Source organism: Saimiri boliviensis, chromosome 17, assembly GCF_048565385.1.
Source record: "Saimiri boliviensis isolate mSaiBol1 chromosome 17, mSaiBol1.pri, whole genome shotgun sequence".
In the NCBI taxonomy this organism is placed as follows: Eukaryota; Metazoa; Chordata; class Mammalia; order Primates; family Cebidae; genus Saimiri; species Saimiri boliviensis.
Genome location: NC_133465.1, coordinates 44,843,024 through 44,863,545, shown reverse-complemented (window position 1 = coordinate 44,863,545; position 20,522 = coordinate 44,843,024). Strand labels below are relative to the sequence as shown.

General features: G+C 56.4%; 1 protein-coding gene across 4 annotated transcripts in view; it reads left to right on the top strand.

The window, feature by feature from the left end:
* Positions 1-1,373: 1,373 nt before the first annotated feature.
* CACNB1 (calcium voltage-gated channel auxiliary subunit beta 1) overlaps positions 1,374-20,522 on the top strand; it is a 20,109-nt gene continuing 960 nt past the window's right edge. The window contains exons 1-14 of one of the 4 annotated variants that reach the window (XM_003931188.4): positions 1,374-1,662; positions 4,118-4,204; positions 7,339-7,458; positions 8,719-8,841; positions 9,411-9,547; positions 9,767-9,843; positions 11,186-11,205; positions 11,471-11,551; positions 11,948-12,006; positions 12,192-12,301; positions 12,449-12,600; positions 17,202-17,297; positions 17,738-17,923; positions 19,608-20,522. The exon at positions 19,608-20,522 is cut by the window's right edge and continues 960 nt beyond it. In XM_003931188.4, coding sequence (XP_003931237.1) covers positions 1,579-1,662; positions 4,118-4,204; positions 7,339-7,458; positions 8,719-8,841; positions 9,411-9,547; positions 9,767-9,843; positions 11,186-11,205; positions 11,471-11,551; positions 11,948-12,006; positions 12,192-12,301; positions 12,449-12,600; positions 17,202-17,297; positions 17,738-17,923; positions 19,608-20,072 — 1,797 coding nt within the window. In that variant the 5' untranslated portion in view covers positions 1,374-1,578 and the 3' untranslated portion in view covers positions 20,073-20,522. The other 3 variants (XM_010341811.3, XM_003931189.3, XM_010341812.2) reach the window with 3 other exon arrangements.

The window sequence follows — 20,522 nt, the reverse complement described above, 5'->3', positions numbered from 1 at the left end:
CCGCGCCCGGCCATGACTGACTCTTTCATTACACCTTACAGCTTTTCCAAACAACCCAGCAATCCATTTAATTCTCCCTTATCCTCCCAGTAATACCAGGTGACACAGACTCCACAGTACCAGGAATCCCATTTTTTTTTTTTTTTTTTTTTTTTGAGACGGAGTTTCGCTCGTTACCCAGGCTGGAGTGCAATGGCGCGATCTCGGCTCACCGCAACCTCCGCCTCCTGGGTTCAGGCAATTCTCCTGCCTCAGCCTCCTGAGTAGCTGGGATTACAGGCACGCGCCACCACGCCCAGCTAATTTTTTTGTATTTTTAGTAGAGACGGGGTTTCACCATGTTGACCAGGATGGTCTCGATCTCTTGACCTCGTGATCCACCCGCCTCGGCCTCCCAAAGTGCTTGGGATTACAGGCTTGAGCCACCGCGCCCGGCCTAGGAATCCCATTTTATAGAAGAGGAAACCGATTCTCACAGAGGTGATTTGTCCAGGGCGGTACAACCAGAAACAGCCTGAGCCAAATTGGCACCAAGGTCTGTTGCCCAGAATCTCCTATTCATCTTCTCTCTACCAGTCATGGTGGGTGGAGTCCAGACCTTGGATGTTTGTCCCTAAATCAGGGGTAAAGGTGGAGCAACTCTAGGTCAAAGGTCATGAGATCGGATTTGAGCAGCCTCTGCTCTCAGCTCCATATTTCTTCCTCTTTTCTCTTCCAAGAGCAGGGACCTCACCCAGTCCCATTCCTGGCCTTTTGGAAGAGCAGGGGCAGGGGGCAGGGGGATGTATCCTAGTGACTGATTAAGGCAGAACTCCTGGACCTCTGGGATTTCTTTTGCTGTCTCTGTTGGACACCCTCCCCATCTTAGCCTCAGCCTCCCACCAGCAGCCCCAGAGCCATGTTGGCGGGGAGAGGCTTTTCTGTTTGGTTTGAGGCAGCCTGGGCCCCACACTGGGGAGAAAGGAGTTAAAGCCAGGTCCCAGGATCACAGGGACCGGGAAGTTCCGGTAGTCCAAGCTGGAGTGGGTTGGAGAGACCCGCAGGAAGAGCGGTTTGGGACAAAAGGGGGCGGTGCCAGCCATGCCAATCCGTGCTGCACCCCCATCAGCGCTCGGCATCCGCCGGTAGACCGCCCCCCACCCAACCCCCAAGTTCCACGCCTGATTTCTCCCTTCCCGCCCCCGCGGGCCGCCTGAACGCCGCGGCCAGTTTGAGGCCCACCTGCGGCCCCCTAGAGCCAGGAGGGGCTAGCATCCCGGCGGCCGCCAGCCCTTCGGGTGCGCGGAGGCGGCGGAGGGGCTGCGAGGGGCGGGGCCGGGGCGGGCGGAGGGAGGGAGGGAGGGAGGGAGGGAGCAAGGGAGGGGTGCGGGGAGATGCTGAGCCTACGGGAGAGGCGGCGGCGGCAGTGGAGAGAGCGGGAGGAGCGAGGCAAGGCAGGAAGGAGGGAGCCGGAGGCCGGGCTGGGTGGCTGCACCGGGTGCTGGCTGCGCCGCGCTGTTCTCGGCTCCCACGGCCTCTCCCATGCGCTGAGGGCGCCCGGCTGGGCCGGGCCGGCGGCGGGAGGGGAGGATCCTCTCCATGGTCCAGAAGACCAGCATGTCCCGGGGCCCTTACCCACCCTCCCAGGAGATCCCCATGGAGGTCTTCGACCCCAGCCCGCAGGTGAGGCGTCGTGGACCGGCCCGAGGGAGGGGGCCGCTCCCGTGGACCGTGTAGGGGTCGGCTCGAGAGGCGCGGGAGAGGAAGGGGTTCTATGCCTGGCGCCGAGGGGAGAGGGATGCCTGCGGGCCCCCATCCTTGCAGGCTGTGATTGATGGGCGCTGGGCCTGGGGCTGGGAGGCGATGCTGCAGAGCGGGGAGGGGGCGGGTTGGCTGCCTGTCACCCTCGCCGTCTTCTCCCCCGCGTCAGGGTTCCTGCCGCTTGGGCACCGGCTTCAGTGGGCTGAGCGTGGGGGTGCTGGTGGGGAGGATCTGGGCCTTGCGAAGGGGCGGTTGAGGAGGCTAGAAAGCCAGCCAGGCTAGGGGGGCGATGCAGAGCACGCTCGGGGGCGCCAGGCGGGTGTGGGTGGGGCGGAGGTGGCACGGGGAGATGGCCAGAGGGTGGTGCCAAATGCCAACAGGCCTTCAAAGCCGAAAACACTGGTTCTCGAGGGTGGGGAAAGGGCCAGCTCCAGGCGAGGCCCCCTTCCAGCCACCTGGGCTCCATCTCTACGTCGGACCTGCTCCCTTCCCCCACACCCACGTTGACTTTCCTCACCCCCCACCCCCGCCCCGAAAACGCCTCCAAAGTTTGGAAAGTTGGATGGCTGCCAACGCACTGTCCGGGATGGGGAAAAGCTGTTTTACCTGAGGGAGGGGTCTGCTTCTCCATGCCGGCCCGCACACTTTTCCTATGCCCCGGGTTACCCCCAGGAAGTGGCATTCTTGGGCGCACTGGGTTCCCATGGAGTGACCAGCAGGCCCTGGGATGGTCGTGCCAGGGGATTTCTTTGGGACTCGCCTTCTCCAAGGGTGGCATTAACTCTTCTATTACTGTGGCCACAGCTGTAACCACCATGATAATGTGGTTGATGGGGAGGTAGAGGGGTCAAGTCAGACCTAAAAATACCTTCCTCCATCCCGGGCCCCTTTGAACTCGGGAGGCAGCTGACTGAGGCCTTCCCTTCAGCTGTCCCCTGTCCCTCTGAGTGCCACTCCCTTGCCCAGCGTGGTGGTGGGGGGAGGGTGGTGTCTGGGACTCACTGGGAGATCCTCTTAGGTTTGTAGGGAGCGTCAAGCCTAGAATTTGGGTGTATGTGTGGTTTGAGAGAAAGGTGGGGAGGGGAGGATCTTGCAAGGGTCCCCAGGTGCCCTCCTCTCCCATTTTCCATCCTCTTTCTTGTACTCTGATCCCAGCAGCCACAACCCCCAGTCTGGTTGTGGCTCCTCTAAGGTTCTTTGGCCAAAGAAAGTCTAGGTGGGAGACTGAGGGCCGGGACTTGGAAGCCTGAGCCTTCATTCACTCTCCCCATTCTGGACTGGGCTGAGGCCAACTGTGTGTATGCATGTGAGCTGGGGAGGGCCAGAAGCAGATCCTCTTACAGGAGGCCTGGAAATACCTGAAGCCCTTAACCTGAACATGCTGCTTCCTGAAAGCTCAGGTGGTGTTTCTTCCACCTGAGCCAGGAGCCTGGTCAGTGAGGCTGAGCCAGCCTTCCCGCTAGGGATCTGTGGGGCTGTGTCCTAGGCTCATGTGGGGTGGGGCCGAGGGACATTTAGATCGACGTTGCCTGATGGGTACCATGGGCATGGGGCATGGGCAGTGGCAGCTGGGGGCCACAGGTGGCCCCTCCCCCAGCACCAGCTTGATCCCTCTTGCCCCCTTGGGGAGGAATGTGGCTACTGTGACTGTGAGGAGAGGGAGCTGAGAAAAAGTCCTGCCTGGGCAAGGGATGAGAGTGGGGAGCAAAGTCTGCTCCATGGTGCCAGGGATCGGGCTGGATGTTTACTTTCCAAATACAGTTCCATGCCCCTACTCCCTCCCCAGAAATCTGGCTCTGAGTCTCCAAGGGAACTGTCATCCCCTCCCTACTCTGAATAGCGAAGGGAAGAGTTGGGCACGGGGAGAAGCCAGGCTGGGCCCTGGGTTGGCAGTTCTTCCTCTCTGGGGGCCACCAACATAAACAGCCCCGCTCTGCTCTTGCGGAGCGGGCGGGGGACTTTCCCGCTCTCTCCACCCCCACCCCCAGCACTGCTGGCTGCCTCTCCCTTCCTCGGGAGGCCTGTGCAGCCTGCCCAGCATCTTAATTAGCTCTGCTGCCTAATGAACCTCCAGCTTCTCCGCGCCTCCCCGATTCCCAGTGTCTCTGGCTTGGTTTGGGGGTTTCCATGTGGGCCTCCTAGGACCCTCTTGCACTGGTCCCCACTCCTAACTGTGGTCTGGGCCCTCTCTGTGAGGATGGGAGACCCCACCTTGGGCTGTACCACCTCGGGAAGAAGGTGCAGGGGGTTGGGGGTGGGGCGGTTCGGATCTGGGAATGCTGTTCCCAGGCTTGGCTGTAGCTGTGGGGCTGGCAAGATGAGGGTTGGGAAAGGGCCCTTCTGATTCTACCCTTGGTTCCTTTCCTGGCCTCTTCAGGGCAAATACAGCAAGAGGAAAGGGCGATTCAAACGGTCGGATGGGAGCACGTCCTCGGATACCACATCCAACAGCTTCGTCCGCCAGGTAATGGGACGGCTGGGCGGAGAAGAGGGAGGTGGCTGGTTGGTGGAGACCAGCGTTGGCGAGCCAGATCTGCGGTATTCTCCAGCCACCCTTCCCTGTGCCATTTGTCACCTGCCTGGAGCCACCCCATCACCCTGACACCCCATGACCTCTCCTGGATGTACTGTCAGCTGCACCCACTCACTCATCCCCCGCCCCTGCCCGGCCCCTCCCCCAGCACCAGGCACCTTCCCCTGCTGCCTGCTGGCCTGCGTCATCTCATTCAGGGACAGCCTGGCCTGCCTCCCTCTAGCTTGCTTCGGGCTGTCACCCACTCCCCCTGCCGGCTGTCTGCTTCCATGTCCTCCCCCAGAATCTGTGACAGGGTGGGGTGGAGGCAGGTCCTAGGAAAAGCAGAGCCAGGATGTTTGGGTCCCTGTAGTCCTGGTGAGGCCCTGGTCAGGGAAACACGCTCCTCGCCTCGAGACATGACTGTCTAAGAAGCACAGAGAAAGGGTGATGGTGGCAGGGTGGGAGCGGTTATGACATGTGGCTGTTGATTTTATAATGGAGAAGACTGTAGCCTAGCACCCCTGCCTGAAAGGGTGTAAGTGAGAATAGCTTCCTGGGGTCTCCTGCGTTCAGTCAGGAAGCGGCTGTTCGCATCTCTCTGTCAGCCCTGGGCCATCTTAAGCTCAGGGTGAGGCACGCAGAGAGGCATGTGGTTGCTATGACTACTTAGCATCTCACCGAAGCCTGGTACCCAAAAAAGGCGAGAGGGGCTTGGGATTAGACAAGGAAAAGGCGTGCATTGAAGAGGAAATGGGCAGGGCACGCGAGGGCAGAGGACAGAAGAGAGGAGGGGTCCCCGGGTGATGAGCCCCTCCCCTCCACCTTGGGCCAGGAGTGAGGGTGATGCCAGGCAGAGCCACTACTGATTAGAGTGATGCCCTTTTCTCCGATTCTTCTGTCTCTACAGCACTTGGCACATGTGTGCCTCAGTCAGACTTGGGAGGTTCAGGAAGGGGAGCCTTCATTCTAGCCTTTTCTAAGTATAGGAACAGACAGGAAGTCCTTTCTTCAATCACTCCCTCATCCCTCCTGTTGCAGGACTTGGCCAGCGCTAGCAAGGATGCCGCTGTGCTTTTATTGCCCCTCTTGGCAGAAAAGGATCTTGGTTCCTTCAGTGTTTGCCACCCCAGGGGATTAGACCCCAGCCTCCTTTTAGCTCCCCAGCTCTGATCCCCAGTAGGTGGTGGGGACTGGGGGGGCAGTCCTTGCCACATCTCTGAGCTAAATATACCCTAGCAGTTTGCACATGTAGCAACTCTGCTTGTAACCTGAGCCCCCGAGGGAACAGGCAGTTTGGGCCACCCCCCGAGCCAGCAGGGCCAGGCACTGAGGGCGCTGGGATGGAGGTGCCCAGCCGGACCCTGGTGGTGGTGAGCTGGGGATGGAGCGGGGGTGGCAGCGGGTAGGACAGGCTCTTAGGAAGGCTGGCGGAGGGCGGCCTTTGCTCCAGCCTGTCTCCATGCCTCCTCACTGTGTCCTGTCTCCTGCCATTTCTGATATGCGTGTGTGTACGTGTGCGTGCATGTGTCTACATATACGTGTGTCGGTGTGTGTGTGTGTGTGTGCCTGCGTGTGCCTGTGTGTCTACCTGTACGTGTGTGTGTCTGTGTGTGCATGTGAGTCTGCATATGTGTGTGTCTATGTGTGTGTACGTACCTGTGTGCGCGTGAGCGTGCGCCTGCTTGTGTACTGGGGTCAGTGAGTGCTTTTCTGCTAGTCTGTCTCCGTGCTGTTTCCCTGGCTCTTTGACTCTGTGTGCGCCCATCAGGGCGGAGAGTGGAAGCTACGCTGGTTTTCTTTCCCTCCTTCCTGCCTCTTTCCCTGCTTCTATTAGTGACCCCCACCCACCCCAACCCTTCTCCCCCCAGTCTCCCATTTTCCTGATTTGACTGGGAAAGGGATTGGCAACTGCACCAGCTGATGACCTGGGGCCCCTGGGGAGAGGTGGGACTTTGTCTTCTCTCTTTCCCAGGACCCCTCCTTGTCAAACTCATGGACATTCCTGGCCAAGTGACTCTTTCATGCCCTCAGGAAAGAACCCCTACATCTCTGCAGTCTACCTCTTTCCCCACATGACCTCCTACGCCCTGTCCAACACCACCCGCATAGTCACACAAATCCATGCCTCCTGCCCTCGCCTGTCCCCCTCCCTCAGGGACGCGGATGTCTGGGAGCCCCTCCCCCAATACACCCACGTGGCTGTATGCACACAGTCATTCGCAGCCATGTATAGAGCACATCCCCGCACACACACGCATCGGCACATGCAGTCCCACTACCAGGTCTGTATGGGCTACACGTGTCTTACACATACGTGTGCGTCCCTAAAGGAGTTCCTTGTGCTCTGGGTTGGTCACTGTGGTCAAAGCCAGCTGCCTGGCACCCAGCAGCCCTCATCTTGGGGAAAGGCCTGTCCCATATCCTGCTCTTCACGTGCCTCTTTGGTCTGCGCCAACCTGGGAATCTTGGATTCTCTCGTGTCCTAGGAGAGCCTGAGGCTTGGGGCTGTAGGTGGTGAAGCCTGATTCTGGCAGTGCCAACTAGAGGAGCAGGGGAGGTAGGACTCTATCTCCCTCTACCCTTGAGCAGAAGCTGGTGAACTCTGTGGTGGCCCCATCATGCGGCAGGCCATCCACGGCTGAGTTCAGAGCTCAGGCCGAAGCTGGTAGCTGCAGTACCTGGCATGGACACGGCTGGATCTCGGCTGAGTCTATCTCAGTGGGTGCTGGGGGCAGGGGAGGGAAGGAGCAATGGGAGTGGAGACTCGTCCCTGGCATTCCTCCCTTGCCTTGTGCCCCTATCAGGTTCCCACCCCTCCCTGGGCCCCAAGCAGCTGTCCTTGGGCCTGCCTTCATCTCCTGCTTGCTGCTGTCACCCTCACTAGGGCCACACTTTCCCCAGGGGCCTGAGAAATCTCAGCTCCTGGTCCCTTCCACCTAATACCACCTTCTCCTAGTTCTTTTGGTGTCATGCTGGGCTGGCTGAGACGTGAGGCATCCATGACGGTGACACCTCCATGCCTTCCCAGGCCCAAGAGCTGGGGGAAGCAGCACAGGCCCTGAGCTGGCTCTGTCTGTTTTCAGGGCTCAGCGGAGTCCTATACCAGCCGCCCGTCGGACTCTGATGTGTCTCTGGAGGAGGACCGGGAAGCCTTAAGGAAGGAAGCAGAGCGCCAGGCATTAGCGCAGCTCGAGAAGGCCAAGGTGAGAAGAATGTGGAGAGCGGCTATGCTGTATTACTCCCCCAGCCCTGGGCCTTAGCGAGAGCCTGTACAGACCCGGGGTCCAGTCTTGACCCAGCCACCTCCTAGCACCCCTGAACCTTGTTCCTTGGTCCTCCACCTGCACAGTGTGGGCTGACATCCCTGCCTCCTTATACAGGATTCATAAGTATAATAAGTGCCTGTTATTGGCCAGGCGCGGTGGCTCAAGCCTGTAATCCCAGCACTTTGGGAAGCCGAGGCAGGTGGATCACGAGGTCAAGAGATCGAGACCATCCTGGTCAACATGGTGAAACCCAGTCTCTACTAAAAATACAAAAAATTAGCTGGGCATCTTGGCGCGTGCCTGTAATCCCAGCTACTCAGGAGGCTGAGGCAGGAGAATTGCCTGAACCCAGGAGGCGGAGGTTGCGGTGAGCCAAGATCGTGCCATTGCACTCCAGCCTGGGTAACAAGAGCGAAACTCCGTCTCAAAAAAAAAAAAAAAAAAAAGTACCTGTTATTATATTGTTTCCACACATAATAAGGGCTTGATAAGTACTAAAAATTTCTTTCTTTCTTTCTTTCTTTTTTTTTTTTTTTGACCAAGTCTCACTCTGTCACCCAGGCTGGAGTGCAGTGGCGCCATCTCAGCTCATTGCAACCTGCACCTTCTGAGTTAAAGTGATTCTCCTGCCTCAGCCTCCCAAATGGCTGGGATTACAGGCGCCTGCCACGACGCCCGTCTAATTTTTGTATTTTTAGTAGAGATGGGGTTTCACCATATTGGCCAGGCTGGTCTCAAACCCCTGGTCTCAAGTGATCTACCTACCTTGGCCTCCCAAAGTGTCAGTATACATTTTGTTGTTGTTGTTGTTTTGAGATGGAGTCTTGCTCTGTCACCTAGGCGGGAGTGCAGTGACACGACCCGCCACGACCCTCACTGCAACCTCCGCTTCCTAGGTTGAAGCGATTCTTCTGCCTCAGCCTCCCAAATAGCTGGGATTACAGGCACGCACCACTATGCCTGGCTAATTTTGTATTTTTGATAGAGACGGCGTTTCACCATGTTGGTTAGGCTGGTGGACTCCTGACCTCAGGTGATCCACCTGCCTCAGCCTCCCAAAGTGCTAGGAGTGTCCATATACGTTATAATGAACAATTACAAAGCACGTATCCAAGTAACCAGTACCCCGTCAAGAAGTTGCACATTACATTGTGGTTTACCCTCTAGTCGTCATCCTCCTCTGTGTGCTTCCTCTAGACCAAGCCGGTGGCATTTGCTGTGCGGACAAATGTTGGCTACAATCCATCTCCAGGGGATGAGGTGCCCGTGCAGGGAGTGGCCATCACCTTCGAGCCCAAAGACTTCCTGCACATCAAGGAGGTAGGTATCTGGAGGGAGGCCGGGGAGTGGGTGCCAGGAGATAGGCAGCCAGAGTGCTAGTGGACCAAAGCCTTCTGAGCCAAGCAGAGCTGGGGTGAATCTGCTGTGTGACCTTAGACACATCTCTCCACCTCTCTGAGCCGCTTAGTTTTCTACTGGAAAAATGGGGTGGTAATGCTTAGGTTAAAAGGTTGTTGGGAGGGTGTGTCGGGGGGCCTGAACTGGCATGGTGGTGTGCCCGGGACATGTTGGTGCCTGCGTTTACTCCAGTGACATTTTTAGAGTAGGCTGGGTAATGGGGAGAAGGACTCTTAGAATTGTGTTGGGCTGGGGGCCGGGTGGTCGTTGGCCAGGCAGCATACGGGTCTCAGAGTTGTCCTGAGAATTGGCAGCTCAACTCAGAGGCTGGAGCCAGGGCTGGGGATCTTTGAGGGTGCCCTCACCTGTTCCTCTCACCTGCCACCCCTGGGGAGGGAGGCGAGTCTGCGTGGTTCCCCTGGAGAGTGACTGCTAGCTGGGCCTCCAGTTTCGCTCTTGGTCTTTCCACCCACCCGCCATGTTCTTTGCAGAAATACAATAATGACTGGTGGATCGGGCGGCTGGTGAAGGAGGGCTGTGAGGTTGGCTTCATCCCCAGCCCCGTGAAACTGGACAGCCTTCGCCTGCTGCAAGAACAGAAGCTGCGCCAGAACCGTCTAAGCTCCAGGTGTCTGGGTGGGGTGCGGGAGGGGTCTGCCGACCCCAGCAGAGGCCACACGCACAGCGTGGACTAGGCCTCCACGGCGGCCCCTGGCCTTGAGGGCACAGAGCTGCCTGTGGTATCACCAGTGGGGCTGGAGCACCTCTGGGGGTGCCGCCTGTGAGAGGATGAGACCCCCACTCCTACCTCTTTGCTCACAAGCTCCGTTTTCCTCTGCCCACACAGCAAATCAGGTGATAACTCCACTTCCAGTCTGGGAGATGTGGTGACTGGCACCCGCCGCCCCACGCCCCCTGCCAGTGGTAAGAGCCATCGCCATTCAGGGGGCTGGGGAGGAGCTCCTGGGCGGGGTGGTCTCCCCACTCCCTGACTCCTCATTTCCCTGCAGTAGGAAGCACCCCAATCCTGAGTCACCCAGACACATGCAGAGTCCCCCTCTGTGAAGAGTAGGGTACCCCCAAGCTGGGCCTGTCATGTCTCTCCTCTCCCCTTTCTTTGGTAGCTCCATCTCTCTGCCTGATTCCCCTGCCCTACCCCCCATTCATTTCTCCCAGCCCTGTTCCATTCACTTCTTCTTCTTTCTTTTTTCCCCATCCCCATCCCTGCGTTCTGTACTTGTGTCTCCATGTTCATCTCACTCCTTCTCCCCACCTTGCCTCCCTCCTCCCTCTCTCCTGACTCTCCGGTCCAGGTAATGAAGTGACTAACTTAGCCTTTGAACTAGACCCCCTAGAGTTAGAGGAGGAAGAGGCCGAGCTTGCCGAGCAGAGTGGCTCTGCTAAGACTAGTGTTAGCAGTATCACCACCCCGCCACCCCATGGCAAACGCATCCCCTTCTTTAAGAAGGTAATTCTCGCTGGGTTCTTGCAAGAGGTGGGGGAGTCAGGGCCAGCACTTTGGTGGAGGGATGGGGCTGTAATGGATTCAGATGTGGTACTAGCCTGTTCTGTGGGCATCAGGGCTTCCTGCTGAGGTGGAGGGAAGGGTAGCGTGGGCACATCCCTCTCCACACACAACTCCACCCTGGCCCCATCTCCAGGAAGGAGTAGTTTTTGTCCTTGGAAGGTTGCTCCCCCACACCTGGGGCAGCAGGGTCTGGTGGTCATGGACCCTGACCTCTACCCTCAATCCCAGTGGCGTGTTCTGGTTTTGGCACCCAGCATGTGAAGCAGGGAACGGGATGGCATTCCTTCTTTGTCCTTTTTTGACTCTCTGGGTGGGCACATAGTGGGTGGGGGCTCGCTGGCTGCAGAGCAAGACAGTTAAGGGAACCCTGAAAATGGGCAGGTTGGCATGCACTGGGGGCAGAAGATGGGCACGAGGGTAGGGGCTGCCACCCTCTCCAGCTCTTTTCCAAGACCCAGAAGAGGGTAGGGTATGTCTGAATAGTCCAACATCTGCTGGACTCACTGTGAGTCCTGCTCCCAGCCCTGATCCAGGGCCATCTCTGGCTTCCCCTTGGTGTGGGGTCCCGTTCCCCCTCTCTGGCTCTGTCTGTCACTAACACGCATGCCCTGTTATCTCTCCTCGTCTGCCTGGCTCTCCCACCCTCTCTTGTCCTGGCTCCTGCCTTGCCCTCTGCCCCTGCCTGGGTCCCCTTCCCTCTCTCCTTCCCCTCCCTCTCTTGGCAATCTCTGGATCCAGCCAAACAGAAGCAGAAGTCGGTGAGTATCACAGCTTTCTGTGTCCTCCTCCCCACTCCCTGGGATGAGCTAGGGGGACCTTCTAACACCCGTTCCCATATCTGCCCCCGATTTCCCCCACCCTTCCTGGTTCTCCCTGGCCATCCCTCCCCACCCCCACCCTGATCCCCACATCTGGGCTCTGGGACAAGGGCGGGGGAAGGCTGCATGGGGGAGCCTGGAGTCTGGGGGAGAGGATCTGATGTCATCTCCACTCTGGGGTTTCCCCTCCCTGCTTCCCCACCAGACAGAGCATGTGCCCCCCTATGACGTGGTGCCTTCCATGAGGCCCATCATCCTGGTGGGACCGTCGCTCAAGGGCTACGAGGTAGGACCCCCTAGAGGGGAGTGCATGCAGAGGGACCGTAGAAAGATCTTCAGACCCCAGAGACATCCTCTAGAAGGATCCAGATCCCCAGGGCATCCTCCCCGGAGGGCTACAGACCTTCAGAGAAAACCCCCAGGGGGCCCAGCCCATGGGAAGACCCACACAGAGGAGCCTCGTCCCCCAAAGAAACCCCCAGAGATGCCACTTACAGGGATCTTTGGAATCAGAGATCCCAATGCAGACCCCTCACACCCAGACCCCCACCCGCCATCCTCCATAGAGGCTTGTTCAGAAGAAAGTGGAACATGAGGGTACAAATACTCAGCTGCTTGGACTCTGAGTGGCTTTAAATGCTTGCTTTCTCCTCCACCCCTCCCCACACACCTCCACCCCCAGGTTACAGACATGATGCAGAAAGCCTTATTTGACTTCTTGAAGCATCGGTTTGATGGCAGGTAAGAGCCCGGGAGCTGCTTCCCACACCTGCCGTGGCTCTGTGCTGCTGAGGTGGGCAGGATGCCTCAGATCACAGTCCTGACACTCTTGGACTGAGGAACAGAAGGCGGTCCTGGAACTGGGGAGTGGGCAGGGCATTCCAGCCCACCCTGACCCCTGACTCCCCTCTTGCCCCATTCCCCAGGATCTCCATCACTCGTGTGACGGCAGACATTTCCCTGGCTAAGCGCTCGGTTCTCAACAACCCCAGCAAGCACATCATCATCGAGCGTTCTAACACACGCTCCAGCCTGGGTGAGCCCACCGCTGCCGTCTTCACTCCCCGGCTGTGGGAGGGCTGGGAGGTAGTGGGTGGGACCATCTCTAGAAGAGTTCCCTCCACCCACCACCTCCTGGGAGGCAGCCTGACATTCCCCCATCCACATGACTCCCTGCCCCCAGCTGAGGTGCAGAGTGAAATCGAGCGAATCTTCGAGCTGGCCCGGACCCTTCAGTTGGTCGCTTTGGATGCTGACACCATCAATCACCCAGCCCAGCTGTCCAAGACCTCGCTGGCCCCCATCATTGTTTACATCAAGATCACCTCTCCCAAGGTGGGTGCAGGAGCCTGACCCTGGCCAGGACAGCGCGCTTTAAGAGGAGTGCTCTGGAGTCGGGCTGCTTGGGATTAAATCCCAGCTCCACTGCTTACTAATTGTGTGACTTAATCTGCCCTCGTCTTAAGTTTCCTTTTCTGTAAAGCTCTTTTGTATTGGCAAGTGTTTCAACCTCGTATGAATGTATAGCACTTAGCAAATGGTCTGATACAACATTAGCTATTATTCACTATTATTAGGGGCATGCAGCCCAGTCCCCTGCCTCCGCTCTGATTGACCTCCCTCCCCGGGACCGAAAGGATTCTGTGCTGTCGTTCCAGCGCCACCCAGCTACTTGGCACTTGGGAGATCTTCTCCTCCTCCTCCTCCTCCTCATCTTCTTCTTCCTTCTTCTTTCCTTTCTTTTTTGAAAGTCAGGGTCACACTTTGTCACCCAGGCTGGAAGGCAGTAGTGTGATCATGGTTAATGTAGCCTCTGCCTCCTGGGCTAAAGCAATCCTCCCACGTCTGCCTCCCAAGTAGCTGGGACTGCAGGTGTCTACCACCATGCCTGGCTAATATTTTTATTTTTAGGTTTTAAAGATGGGGTCTAGATGTGTTGCCCAGGCTGCTTTCCTCTGTTGGTATCAGCCCTTTTGGCTACAGTGTCCTCATTTGGACTTTGATGGCGGGGAAACCGGTAGGAAGGCTGCCTTACTTCTTGGTTGTATTGCAGCACCATTAACTTTCCCTTCTAGATGCCAGTGGGGATCTGAGGAGCATGGAGGAAGAGTTGAGGTGAAGGATTTGAAGTCAGAAGACAGCATGGGCTTAAAATTCTAGCTTTGATTGGTTTACGTATTTATTTATTGTTGTTGGTTGTTTCTTACTGAACTTGGATCTTGGGGGAATTATTTAGCCTCTGATCCTCCATTTCTTCACCTATAAAGTGGTTATAATCCCTCTCTTTTGTTATTGTTGAGCGGATTGGTGTAAGGAGCCCAGTATATTCTCTCATTTATGATGGCAGCCAGTCATGGTAACTGTTACCATCCCGTGATTGCATCCCATGAGGTCAGCTCCCTGGACCAGTTACTGAACCTCTTTTTTTTTTTTTTTTTTTTTGAGATAGAGTCTCACTCTGTTGCCCAGGCTGGAGTACAGTAATGTGATCCTGGCTCACGGCAACCTCCGCCTCCTGGGTTCAAGCAATTTTCCTACCTTAGCCTCCTGAGTAGCTGGGATTACAGGAGGCTGCCACCATGCCCAGCTAAGTTTTGTATTTAAGTAGTGATGGGGTTTTACCGTGTTGGCCAGGCTGGTCTCAAACTCCTGACCTCAGGGGATCCACCTGCCTCTGCCTCCCAAAGTGGTGGGATGACGGATGTGAGCCACAGCGCCTGGTGTAGAATGCCCTTTATGGCAGCATTTCCCCCAATCCAACCTAGGATCGTGTGTTTACTTTTATTTTTATTTTTATTTTTTTTATTATTTTTTTTTTATGAGAGGGAGTTTCGCTCTTGTTACCCAGGCTGGAGTGCAATGGCGCGATCTCGGCTCACCGCAACCTCTGCCTCCTGGGTTCAGGCAATTCTCCTGCCTCAGCCTCCTGAGTAGCTGGGATTACAGGCACGCGCTACCATGCCCAGCTAATTTTTTGTATTTTTGGTAGAGACGGGGTTTCACCATGTTGACCAGGATGGTCTCGATCTCTTGACCTCGTGATCCACCCGCCTCGGCCTCCCAAAGTGCTGGGATTACAGGCTTGAGCCACCGCGCCCAGCAGTTTATTTTCTATTTTTTATTTTTTGAGGTGGAGTTTCACTCTTGTTACCCAGGCTGGAGTGCAATGGCGCGATCTCGGCTAACCACAACCTCCGCCTCCTGGGTTCAGGCAATTCTCCTGAGTAGCTGGGATTACAGGCACGTGCCACCATACCCAGCTAATTTTTTGTATTTTTAGTAGAGACAGGGTTTCACCGTGTTGACCAGGATGGTCTCGATCTCTCTCTTTTTTTTTTTTCCTTTTTTTTTGAGACGGAGTTTCGCTCTTGTTACCCAGGCTGGAGTGCAATGGCGCGATCTTGGCTCACCGCAACCTCCGCCTCCTGGGTTCAGGCAATTCTCCTGCCTCAGCCTCCTGAGTAGCTGGGATTACAGGCACGAGCCACCATGCCCAGCTAATTTTTTGTATTTTTAGTAGAGATGGGGGTTTCACCATGTTGACCAGGATGGTCTCGATCTATTGACCTCGTGATCCACCCACCTCGGCCTCCCATAGTGCTGGGATTACAGGCTTGAGCCCCTGCGCCCGGCCTATTTTTATTTTTTTGAGACAGAATCTCTCTCTGTTGCCCAGGCTGGAGTGTAGTGGCATGATCTCTGCTCACTGCAACCTCTGCCTCCTAGGTTCAAGCGATTCTCCTGCCTCAGCCTCCTGAGTAGCTGGGATTACAGGCACGCACCACCACGCCCAGCTAATTTTTGTATTTTTAGTAGAGACGGAGTTTCACCATGTTCTCAAACTCCTGACCTAGTCCTCCCAAAGTGCTAGGATTATAGGTCTGAGCCACCGTGCCCAGGTGACTTTTTTTTTTTTTTTTTTTTTTTTTTAAAGACGGAGTCTTGTTCTGTTGCCCAGGCTGGAGTGCAGTGGCACAGTCTTGGCTCACCTCAACCTCTGCCTCCCGAGTTCAAGTGATTTCATGCCTCAGCCTTCAGAGTAGCTGGGACTACAGGTGTGTGCCACCATACCCAGCTAATATTTTATTGTTATATTTTAGTAGAGACAGGGTTTCACCATGTTGGCCAGGCTGGTCTTGAACTCCTGGCTTCAGGTGATCCACCCGCCTCAGCCTCCCAAAGTGCTGCGTAACAGGCATGAGCCACTGTGTTTGGTGATCTCGGCTCACAGTCAACCTCCTGGGCTCAAGGGATCCTCGTACCTCAGTTTCCTTAGTAGCTGAGACCACAGGTGCACACCACCACACCTGGCTAAATTTTATATTTTTTTTCTAGAGGTGGGATTTCGCCAGGTTGCCCAGGCTGGCCTCAAACTCCTGGGCTCACACCTCAGCCTCCCAAAGTGCTGAATTATAGGTGTGAGCCACCACGCCCGGCCTAGTTTTCTTTAATCTGGAAGGGTTCCCCAGCCTTTCTTGAATTTTCACGACACTGATGTTTAGGGAGAGTATGGGTCAGCTATTTTATAGACTGTCTGTCCCTCAGTGTGAGTTTGTGTGATTGTTCCTCATGATTAGTTCCAGGTTTTGCATTATTATAATTTTTGACGTTGTTGAGATGAGAATAATAATAGTAGCTACCTGACAGCGTTGTTGTCAGGACTAACTTGATATGTGAAAAGCACAGAATAGGGCTGGACATGGTGGCTCACGCCTGTAATCCCCGCACTTTGGGAGGCCGAGGCGGGTGGATCACAAGGTCAAGAGATCAAGACCATCCTGGTCAACATGGTGAAACCCCGTCTCTACCAAAAATACAAAAAATTAGCTGGGCATGGTGGCACGTGCCTGTAATCCCAGCTACTCAGGAGGCTGAGGCAGGAGAATTGCCTGAAACCAGGAGGCAGAGGTTGCAGTGAGCCGAGATCGCGCCATTGCACTCCAGCCTGGGTAACAAGAGCGAAACTCCATCTAAAAAAAAAAAAAAAAAAAAAAAGCACAGAATAATGCTGGTCTGTAGCAAGTGCCCCACACAGGAAGACTGTTTGCTGTTGTTAATATGGAGGGTGTGGCTGGCTCAGTGGCTCACGCCTATAATCCCAGCACTTTTAGAGGCTGAGGCAAGCAGATCACTTGAGGCCAGGAGTTTGAGACCAGCCTGGGTAATGTAATAAGACCCTGTTTCTATAAAAATTTTTAAAAAAAAGTTAGCAGAGTATAGTGGCATGTGCCTGTAGCCCTAGTTACTCAGGAGGCTAGGCTGTAGGCTCATTTGAGCCTGGGAGCCCAGGGTATAGTGAACTATGAGCACGCCGCTGCACTTCAGCCTGGGCGACAGAGCGAGAACCAGCCTCTAAAATAAAAAAGGCCGGGCGTGGTGGCTCACGCTATAATCCCAGCATTTTGTGAGTCCAAGGTGGGTAGATCACCCGAGGTCAGCAGTTTAAGACCACATGGTAAAACCCCATCTCTACTAAAAATACCAAAAAAATTAGCTGGGTGTGGTGGTGGGTGCCTATAATCCCAGCTACTTGGGAGGCTGAGGCAGGAGAATCCGGGAGGTGGAGGTTGAGGTCAGCCAAGATCGCACCATTGCACTCTAGCTTGGGTGACAGAGCAAAACTTATTTAAAAAAAAAAAAGGAGGGTGGGCGGGCCTATAAACAAGGTTAGAGAAGTTGGGAAGGAGAATCAGTACCCTTCATATAGCCCCTAAGGAAGGCGGGCATGAGACCAGGAGAGAGCCTGAGCATTGCATAGGGTAGACACAGGGCTGCTGAGGTCAATTCTGCAGGGGTGCCCAGGGCTGAGAGTTATAGAGCATTCAAGGGCCCTAACGCTGGCTCTCCATGCTGATGCAACCAGGACCTGCCTCTCCGACTGGGCGCATTGCCTGAGTGTCTGTAGCTCCTCTTCCTTTTGTCCCTCTGCAAACCAGGTACTTCAGAGGCTCATCAAGTCCCGAGGGAAGTCTCAGTCCAAACACCTCAACGTCCAAATAGCGGCCTCGGAAAAGCTGGCGCAGTGCCCCCCCGTGAGTGCCTAGGTCCCGGGGAAGGGAAGGGAGGGAGGGCACTTGGGTTGTCCTGGTTTCCTCTGGCCTGCACGAGAGACAGAGTGACCAGGAACACCTGGGTCAGGCCCGTAGGTGCAGACTGGTCTTCCGGGAGGAGCGCAGGTCCGTCAGTCAAGGACTGGGTTCAAGCCCCAGAAGCACCCTTTCCGTGGAGAGTCAAGCCCTCCCTCCAGTCTTGGTTGCCTTATCTCTAGAACGAGGGAGTTGGACAGTGTGCCAAAACGGCTTGCAGTTCTGCTAATCTGAGAGTCCTCCTTCCCTTCTTCCACATCCAGAGGCCTCTTTTTAACCTTGTCCTTCAATCCCTTGACTCTACCCACTGCACCCAGGCCACACCCTCAACCCCCTTGGCCACGCCCCACTCATCCCAGCCCCGCCCCCTAACCCCGCCTCCACAGGAAATGTTTGACATCATCTTGGACGAGAACCAGTTGGAGGATGCCTGCGAGCACCTGGCAGAGTACTTGGAAGCCTATTGGAAGGCCACACACCCGCCCAGCAGCACGCCACCCAACCCGCTGCTGAACCGCACCATGGCTACCGCAGCCCTGGCTGCCAGCCCTGCCCCTGTCTCCAACCTCCAGGTACAGGTGCTCACCTCGCTCAGGAGAAACCTCAGCTTCTGGGGCGGGCTGGAGTCCTCGCAGCGGGGCAGCGCGGTGCCCCAGGAGCAGGAACACGCCATGTAGTGGGTGCTCTGCCCGTCTTCCCTCCCGCTCAGGGGTCAGAACTGGAGTGCAGGGAACATGGAGGAGGAAGGGAAGAGCTTTCTTTTGTAAAAAATGTGAGCGGCGGCTTCTGGTGTCTGTGGTTTTTGATGGGTCTGGGGCTTCCGGTGCTGGCTTCCTGGGCCTGGTACCATAGGACCGCATCTGCTGCCCGCTGGATCTCAGGCCTGATGGGGGGCCCTTTTAAGGCAAGGGACTAGGAAGGACGTTCGAGGAAGACTGGTACACTCATCCGCTGGACTCCACACCCTGTTTAGACCCAACAGGGCAGGGGCCCTCAGAGCCAGGAGGGCTGTTAAACCCGGACTCTCCCTCCCTGGAACCCTGACTCCTCAAGGTCCCTCAAGAGGGACCCAGAATGTGGAATCTTCTGTGACTTGATGCTGAGCCTTCCACCATTCTCCCAGTTAAAGAGTCCAGGAAAGGCCCTCCCATGGGAGCCCAGCCTGCCTTGCCCTCCTTCCGAGCAAGCCACAGCCCGTCTCTTGATTGCACACCATTAAGTATAAGGTTCTAGGTGAGAGCCAGAAGAAACCCATGAAATCATTCTAGACTGTAGCTTTCAAATTTGTTTTCAGCAACACAACCCATTTGTTCAATGAATCTTATGTGGAAGCTGAGGATGCAGATAACGCATCCTTGCTCTGCCCTGTGAGGAAGCCAGGAGAATGGCCTCCCCTCCACCTCCATGGGGACCCCTGAAGCACTTCTGTGCCCTCCCCACCCCACCCCAGATCTCCAGGCAACAGTTTGGAAACTGCTGCTCAGGTCTAAGCCCCATCAAACTACAACCAAGAAATGAGGCCACAGAGAGGGGAACCGTTTGCTCAGGATCACACAGCTCGAAGTGGCAGGGGAGGGACTGGAACCTCTCTTGTGCCCCACTGCCACATGACATTTGGTGATGAGGGCACTGAGCCACCTCTTCATCTTCAGCAGGAGGGGGAAACCCGGCAGCCTTCCCCAGCTTGCTGCTTTGAGTCCTTGTTGGGGCCAGGGAGGAATCCCATCAGCCTTGGAGACCGTGTCATCTGACTAGGGAATGGTGGGGGAAGCATGGGGTTCTGGAAGTCTGAGATTGGGGTCTTGTGAGTTGAAGCTAGGGTCAGCAGGTTTGAGCTGAAATCTCCTGTTAATATATTTGGAAAACTGAAGGCAATGACTAACCCAATCAGCCACTAATGAGTTTCAGTACTTAGCTGTTAATGATGATTAACCCCAAGATAGCATTAATGACACGCACCGAGGAAGTGGTGACTCATGGCTCACGGCTGTCGGCCATGGTTGCCCTGAGAGTTCCTGTGTCCTCACATCTGTTGAAGGTCAGGTGTCCCCTGTCTGGAGAGAGGCGCGAATGGCCTGAGGTCTGTCCTCTGGCTGGGCTCCAGAGTCACTTGTCCCCGGGGCCCCTCCCCTAGAGCCAGCACCCTCCTTCACCCAGGCCGGCCGTCTTCGGGCTGTCACTAACCTGCCTTGCTTTGTTGTGTTCTTCTCACCCCTGCCTGATCTGCATGGTGTGTGATGTCCGTCTGCTAACCAGGGACCCTACCTTGCTTCCGGGGACCAGCCGCTGGAACGGGCCACCGGGGAGCACGGCAGCGTGCACGAGTACCCAGGGGAGCTGGGCCAGCCCCCAGGCCTTTACCCAAGCAGCCACCCACCAGGCCGGGCGGGCACGCTGCGGGCACTGTCCCGCCAAGACACTTTTGATGCCGACACCCCCGGCAGCCGAAACTCTGCCTACACGGAGCTGGGAGACTCATGTGTGGACATGGAGACGGACCCCTCAGAGGGGCCAGGGCTCGGAGACCCTGCAGGAGGCGGCACCCCCCCAGCCCGACAGGGATCCTGGGAGGACGAGGATGAAGACTATGAGGAAGAGCTGACCGACAACCGGAACCGGGGCCGGAATAAGGCCCGCTACTGCGCTGAGGGTGGGGGTCCGGTGTTGGGGCGCAACAAGAATGAGCTGGAGGGCTGGGGACGAGGCGTCTACATCCGCTGAGGGGCAGGGGCCACGCGGCGGGAGGAAGGGCCCTGAGCCCGGGGGAGGGGAGGGAGCCAGGGCGCACACTCGACATGCATCCGCCTCCAGGGGGCGCTGTCGCCCTCCTTTCAGATGCCTTTGCTCAAAGCTTGGGGTTTCTCCGGTGTTCATCTATCATCCCAGCTCCCGGGTGGCCCTTAAGCCCCAGCTGTCGATTTTTACCTGCCTGTTGCGGAAGGATGGGGGATACCCACCTTTCTGAAGTGTCCCCTTTCTCCTGTCTTAAGGGGCTCTCTTCCCTCACCCTCCTAAAGAAAAGGTGCACTTCCTGAACTCTTTCTCCTCCGGGGCCCTCAGTGACGGTCCTCAGTGGGATGACCCTTCTCCCAGGCTGCAGTATGGGGGAAGGGCTGGGCGCTTTTCCTGGAGAGGGAGGCCACAGATTCTTTCCCAGGGGGCTCTCTTCCC